The 7,726-nt window shown below is 29.5% G+C and overlaps 1 protein-coding gene across 1 annotated transcript in view; it reads left to right on the top strand.

Moving 5' to 3' along the window:
• LOC106687524 (UDP-glucosyltransferase 2) overlaps nucleotides 1-5,522 on the top strand; it is an 18,888-nt gene extending 13,366 nt beyond the window's left edge. Inside the window, exons 5-7 of the mRNA XM_014431458.2 lie at nucleotides 861-1,086; nucleotides 3,742-3,961; nucleotides 4,661-5,522. Of these exons, the coding sequence (XP_014286944.1) occupies nucleotides 861-1,086; nucleotides 3,742-3,961; nucleotides 4,661-4,958 (744 nt within the window). The 3' untranslated portion in view covers nucleotides 4,959-5,522. The remainder of the gene's footprint in view (nucleotides 1-860; nucleotides 1,087-3,741; nucleotides 3,962-4,660) is intronic.
• The last annotated feature ends 2,204 nt before the right edge of the window (nucleotides 5,523-7,726 follow it).

Genomic DNA, 7,726 nt, shown 5'->3' on the forward strand with positions numbered 1-7,726 from the left:
TATATCAGTGTTTAATGTTAAAAAAGGGCACATAGTTGACGGTCGGGTAAAAACTTCAACTATAGAAACGAAGAAATTCAGGAAAAAATTATTGGAGTATTAATGATCAATGGAAAATGCAATACAAAAAAAGATTCCGAAAATATTATGGACTTATACTAAATAAAGGTTTTATGTGACTTAAAATAAAGAATATACTTTGTCAACTAAAGCAGTATAAAAGTATAAAACAAACAGAATTTATGGTTGCTTTTATTAAAGATTAATACGGATTTTCAAAAAAATCTTACGGGCCAGCTTGACATATTTGATCCGGCTAAGGAAAATTATATTTTACAATTTCAAAACGTATTTTATAATTTTTACTAGTGCAATGAAGAGAATCATTTAAAAATGAAGCAGATTAGTTAGAAAATAGCCAAAACAGGAACGTAAATGTACTAATTAATTAATGTAGTTTGATAATATCTTTATCTAATTTGACTAATCTTATTTTTTTTTATTTACTTGAAAATCTTAGTTTTCACTGCATACATAAAAATAAATACACACAAAAAGTAAGAGAATAAACAAATGTACCAAATTACACCATTTTTACAGAAAAATATAATTAAAGAAGTGAAGAACGATACAAAGTATGTAATTCACTTCCTTCAATAAGGTAGTTTTCATTTACAAGTAATTAAATCTCAAGTTTACAATTAACTACTAAATGTGCTTTTCAGGCTGAGAGACAAGTTGTAAATAAAATAAATAAGATTTAACGGTGCAAATTGTTGGAGAAAATATTTATTATATTTTTTATAGAATTTGAAATTCAGTGATTTATAAAATCAATAATTCTTCTCTTTTCAATTCAGGACTTACAATCATACATGGATCAAAGCAAGCAGGGTGTCATTTACATGTCTCTTGGATCCAACATAAGAGTTTCGGACGTCGCCAACGACAATATCCGAGAAGACTTCATGAATGTTTTCAAAGATCTTCCGTACAACGTCCTCATGAAGTGGGAGACGGAATATACTGGGAAATTACCTCCGAACGTCAAACTCTCATCTTGGTTCCCCCAGCAGGACGTTTTAGGTAGGTTTAAAGTAAAATTTAATGATGTTACAATTTATTTTATGAGTAGGTTAGATAATCATGATATTTATATTGCAAAAGATACGTTAGATATTGATGGAAACATGATATATTATAATATGAACAGCTGTATATGCCTAAACGTTTGACGTTAACTTGAGAAGACATGGTGAGGTAGGAGGTGAGATAGAACGGCTGACAGCTTAGCTCGTTTCACCTGTTGCTTGCCATCCCTTCTACCGCAGGCTTCTGCCTCAATCAAAGGTCGTTGAACCGGTTTCAAAGGAATTCAGCGTATCACATCAGTCGGTCCTTCGTATTTTAAATTGAAGAATAAAAAATAACTGAATTATTCACATATTTTCCCTGATACGAACACATTAAGTACAGGCAAAATATACATTTGACTCATTGATTTTAGTAATCCCATAAAAAAAATCACCAAATTTTTACAAAGAAAAAAAACAGTCCAGGCCAAGTTGTAATGGATTAAAACAAACATAAACGACTAAATTAAAATGTGACTAGATCTGAATCTTTTATAAAATCAATGAAGGCAATGAGAGTCATTATAGTAATTAAATTTGATTTAATTACAGAACATCTTAGATCAATATATTTAAAAAAGGGAAATAAACAGAACAAAATACGCAAAAACAATTATAATCAAAATGTTTGGAAATCGGGACATTTTTATAAGACAATGAGAGTCAATATGGTAAAATTTAAATTTATCGGTTTATAAAATCTAATAATAAAAAAATATAATAATCAAAAACAAATTATTGTCACTCAAAAAATTAATTTCTCTAACTTTAACCTAATCCACAAAGATTATCCACTACTGAGAAAGATTATCCTAATCCACTGGAACACCCAATCAAGAATCAGTGAGTGGACCAATGAGAATGGAAATTTCTGGATTCACGTTTCTTGAGTAGTTACTCAAGAAACCAATAACTTGTCACCTCTTAAGGAGTCCACTAAAGTATTTTTTAACAATCTCCACAAAAGTGACTTACATGGTTTCCCAACTCACCAGTTAATTTGTTCATCATATCGATAACTACTCAAAAAGATGAAAGGCATATGCTAAGGTATTCAGTTTATTCTGACAAACTATTAGCTCATTCATATTAGAATAATATAGATCAAATAAGATTACCATTATAATTATCAAAAACAGACCGATAAAAATAATTAATCTACTTTTTATCATATAAAGTCATGCATACCCTAGTAAAATGTTTTCAAAAGTGTTGTATGGATACTTCCAGGGGCGCGGATAAATTACGACGGAAAAAGCGCCTTCACCTTTCTTTACTACCTAGAAGAATACTAAAGGAATTATTTTTTTGATGTGATGACGTTGTTTTGTCTATAGGTTAAATTAATTGAGGCAGACAAATTTCATGAGATGTACATATTAATTTCAAATCATATTTTATGTGTTTTGTTTAATTTTCAAATATATATCGGTTTAGAGGTCTAAATTAATATTTTATTGATAAAAATCTAGCTATCCGTACCTGAGGTATGTTCGTTACTGAAGTCTAAATTACAGGGAGAGGTGTTGTAGATACCTGTCCGTTCGGAGAGATTTCGCAGTATTATTTTTTTTTACCTAGCATTTGCGAAATAATGTTTTGGGAACAAAGATGCCTTTTTAAAGATCGTTTAAATATTTATTTATTTTTTTCTTAGGAGTATATTCTAATAAAAGAACATCAAAAAATTAAAAACAAAAAAAAATGTGAAGTAAATGAGAGATGTACTAAAAAATTGTTTAAAACATGTAAAAAAAGTTGAAAATACTTGAAAAAAAATTGTTAGATTCTGAAAAATATTGTACAGGCTATTTTAAACATTCTAGAATTATCTCTATCGCTCTAAGAATTGTAAGTACTACTTAGTACAGTGGTTGCGAAACTTTCCAAACGCCATTTTACCTTTCTTGCGATAAAAATCTTTTGCGGCACCCCTTTTGTGCTAAACAAATATTTGTAGCACCCCTACCGAGCTAAAAAGTATCTTCTGCACTATTATCCTTAGCGGTTGAATATGCAGAAAGGAAGAAGAACAAAAGAAGTATGGAGGAAAGTAAATAAATACTGGAATGAACTTTATATCCACTATTTTAATTTTTTTTTCTATTTACTATTAGTTTTTTGGAGGGATTTTTTTTAGAAAATCGTATTCGTTTGCGGCACTTCTGTAAACACATGAACAAGTATAGCAACCCAATCCAAGTATTTTCTTGGGTGTTATAAACATGGCAAGCTATGTCATAGAACATGCTATAGATTCTTGTTTAAAATATTTTAATATGATACTATAAAAAAATGAAGAAAAAAGTTCTAAAATTAAAAAAATAAGTACAAAAAAAAATTGAAAATGTATGGGTAATATTTTACAGACTATGAAAAATACTTCACAGATTGCTTTCCAAGTTCTAGAATTATGTCTATCCCTCAAGGACTTAGGTGAAAAAATTCCTCAATGGCTATTTAATTACTTAGTAGATCGTTAGAAATCTTGTAGCGTGTTACTCATGAGCAAGTATAGCAAGCTAATTAGTTTTTAACTAATCAAAAATAGATTATTTCCTATTTATTTAAAGTTGTCTAACAATATATAATGAATGAACTTTCGCAGCACACAAAAATTGTGTTCTTTTCATAACTCATGGAGGATACTTGAGCATTTCGGAGGCCGTTCATTTCGGTGTACCGATTGTTGGTATTCCGTTCTTCGGGGATCAACCTAAAAACCTACTCTTGGTGGAAGAGGCTGGATATGGAAGGATGCTCAGATTTAGAAACATTACAAAGGATAACATCGCTTGGACCGTCAAGGAAGTGCTTTCGAACAAAAGGTAAATTTAAATAGGTAATTTAAGGTAATTCAAAAATTAATACCACGAACCCTAGATAATGTTAAATAATAAAGTTTTTGATATTAGTAGCTCATTTATTCTATAGACATGCAAATTCTCATAAAAAAATAAATTGGAGTGAAAAAAATAATTGATAGTAAAAATAAAAATAGATGAAATTACATGAGAAAGAGATATTACATAAATTAAAAAAAAAAACTATATACTTTTACCATCGTTTCGACTTGAATTTAAGGCATTTATTCGAGCTGAGATGCAAAAGGAGATAATAATCTTAATTCAGAGAAACATAAAAATAATAAACAAGCTTGGAAATATACATTACAATAAATTAGGTAGATAGTATTTGATCCTAATAGAACATAAATTATAATTTTTTACTGGTATACATATATATATATATATATTGCTTTTTTTTCTAAAATTTTCCTGAAAGGTTTTGAAATGTCTTTACTAATGTCTACTCAATTATGTTTTTCGGCAATTCAATACTATACTCTATCATTAGGTGCAACGTTTCTTAATTTTTCTTTTTGGTATGATTAAAAATCGAAAATAAATCTGCTTTTGATACTATTAAACGGCAAGCATTAACCACTATTTTTTCCCAACACTATTAGAAACCCGTTAGACACTACTTTATCGTCTACTAATTCAACTCTCTTCGTCACTTTTCAGGTACAAGGAGGAAGCAATGAAAAGGTCGAAGTTATTCCGGGACAGAATTCAAAGCCCAGCAGAAGAAGCCGCGTACTGGATCGAACACTCCATCAAGTACCCCAACGTCCTCGTTCCGAAAGGAGCTTGGCTCTCATTTGTACAGCTGCATCTTATCGACATACAGCTGTTCATTTTAGCAGCAGTAATATGTCTATTTTGCGTTACTTGCAAGCTGCTGAAAGCCGTAGGAAGCCTCTGCAAGTCGAAGCCTAAAGAAAAACCGGTATCAAAAAAGAAACTTAAGAAAACTGATTAGAATTTTTGAAAAATTAAAAATAAAATTTTGCAGGCAAGTCACCAAATTTTAAAATGTTTAAAAAAAAAACTCTGCAACATACATTTATTATTAGTTAGTGTATCAGACCAATTTTCAACGTTCCTTTCAAGAGGTATTTTCATTGACCAAACCTCATCCAAACACAAATATAGATATTTTCTCTAGAATTAAAACATAATTGAATAGGCTAATAAGTCGACATGGACATTACCAGTTTTTAAATAACTTGAAATGTGAAAAATTTTAAAATTCCCCATTCCCTTAACTTACTGCATACAATTATTTTTTGTACTAAATTTACTTATGAAAAACCATGACAGAACTTTATGAGTAATTTACGTTGTTAGGTGTCATTTGATGATAAGAAATCTCATATTTGAAAACCAAATGAAAATTCAAATGTAAGTTTCTTGAAATTAGGAATTTGCGCATTCGTAGTTTTGTTTTGTGGCTAATTTAATGCATGTCCATGATTTATATACATTATCATGTTGTTGGTGAGTAAACAATATACGGAAATTAAAACGTTTGTTAAGTATAATAGAGGAGTGTGTGAATGGTTTACTATATATTCCTAAGTTCCTCGGAAGATGTTTCAATAAGCTTCAAACACTTCATTAAAAAAACCCAGCGTCAGATTCAAGTTTCCATGATACGTAAGTAAGATAACACTGTACACTAACTTACACACACCTACAGTAAAACCAAATTAAAACGTTATGTGTCAAACATTACCGCCATCCCAATTAGCTGGTACAAGACATGACCATATCGAACTTTCCCAACAACACGCATCTAGGACTAAAAATGAGCTAGGTGATGAAGTGAATGAATGCAGTCAATAAGAAGTACCTATTGGTACCAGTCTCCATCATGACGCTCATGCTATTGGTATAATTATATGGTATAGCTTATTTATTGGTTATCCCCAAGTTAAAGACAGATGTGAATTAATAAATAAAGTTTAATAAAAAGGTTATAAATAACATCTTTCGTGTCAGCAAATAAGTTCAATATATTTTAGAAATATAAACCAAGTTCGTATATTTTATTTAAACGATTTTAATTATTACTCTATGAGAGATGAAACTAATAATCGTAGGTGGCAATCAAGTGTAATTAAAGGCAAATATTATAAGAAATAAAATTTGATGAAAAAAAAAATATACTGAATCATAATTTTGCTACTTCAAAATTAACGGGATTTACGATATAACATTTATTTAATCAGTTTTCAGGCTATCGAAATTAAAGCTATAGTTGATAGTTTAGGACATGTTTCTATAGTTTTGAAAAACTATAATATCATCTCTCTCCTCGAAACACTAGTCAATGATCAGGGAATAATTTATTTCTGTGGATGAATATATATTATTTATCTTTAAAATTATTCTTTCAATATAGGCTAACAAAGTTAAATTAAAAGCTTATAAATGATTAGATTTATAAAAACTTACTTTTTAAATAAATTAAAAATATACTGGACGAAAGATAAGTCCAATTCAATTTAATGATGAAAGTTCGATGATATTCAGCTTGTATTTTTTTTCATTTCTTTCTATTTTTAATAAATTTTAAAGTATTGGAGAAGAAGCTTTTGAAATAAAACATAACAGCATACTTAGGAAACGAAAGTTTTCTGAGTTCTAGTAATTTTCAAGTAGTCACGATAAATTATAAAAGGACAAGATTTTTTCTTTTAAAAAGTAGACTTTAGGGTGAGGTAATTTCTTTCTAAAATAAAGGAAGACCAAATTGAATGCCGTTTCTAGCTGAGAGAGTTAAGCGACTGTAAAGGTTCGAATCCAGGCTCGAGGGACTTTTATATTTCTACTGGTCCCATGAAATGGAAACTTGAATCATTAGTTTCAGTAATTTGAAATAGAAAGAATCATTAAAATATATAATGAGTATTATTAATTTATTATGCTGTACAGAGGATATTATTGCCTAAGTTCAGTGATATAATAAAAAACAGCTCTTATTTGGATCATTGTCAATTGAAATTCTAAAAAAATTGGAATTTATTTACATTCAAGAATGTCACAAAATTAAAAAACAACAAAAAAAATATTTACCTTGGTCAGACTAAACACCAAGCCTGAGTGTGTTGCAATATAGTGGTACTGAGATATTTCAGGCGTTAGCATACAATCTTTTGTGACTGTCATAAGGACAGTATTTTTGCCATGTCGCTCATGGTTCCAACATTGTAACGACCGTATCGGTTACTCCTTTAAACCAGTATAAATACCAACGTCAACCAAGGCTTGTTGCTTAGCACTTCTGTTACTTGGTAAAAGAAATATTATTAGAATCGAAAAGATAAATTGTATAGAAACTGTTTCACCTTATATTAGAGTAGGGATTAAAATGATCAATAAGAGCAATCTTTATTTCATTACAACGCACTGTGAACGGTTTGATAAGTTGTGAAGCAACTGTTAACAACGACACAATTGGTCAATCTGTCTTATTTGGCTTACTTACTTACTTGGCTATAATCATATAAAAATTTTAATCAGAAAAGTAAACAAGTAATAATTGGTGGTATTTATTTGAAAAACCAAGCTAAACGACAACGGTACATTTGAAGAAGTAAATATGAGATTCAAGATATTGTTACCTAAAGAGCGTTGTTTTACTGTATTTACTGTACATACATAATGCATTACAGATGGAAAATGTCTAACTAAGGTCTACATAAATTTTGTTAGAGATGCAAGCAAGTTCTATATATATATATA

The sequence above is a fragment of the Halyomorpha halys genome, unplaced genomic scaffold, assembly GCF_000696795.3.
Source record: "Halyomorpha halys isolate HHAL.00 unplaced genomic scaffold, Hhal_1.1 Scaffold975.1, whole genome shotgun sequence".
Lineage (NCBI taxonomy): Eukaryota > Metazoa > Arthropoda > Insecta > Hemiptera > Pentatomidae > Halyomorpha > Halyomorpha halys.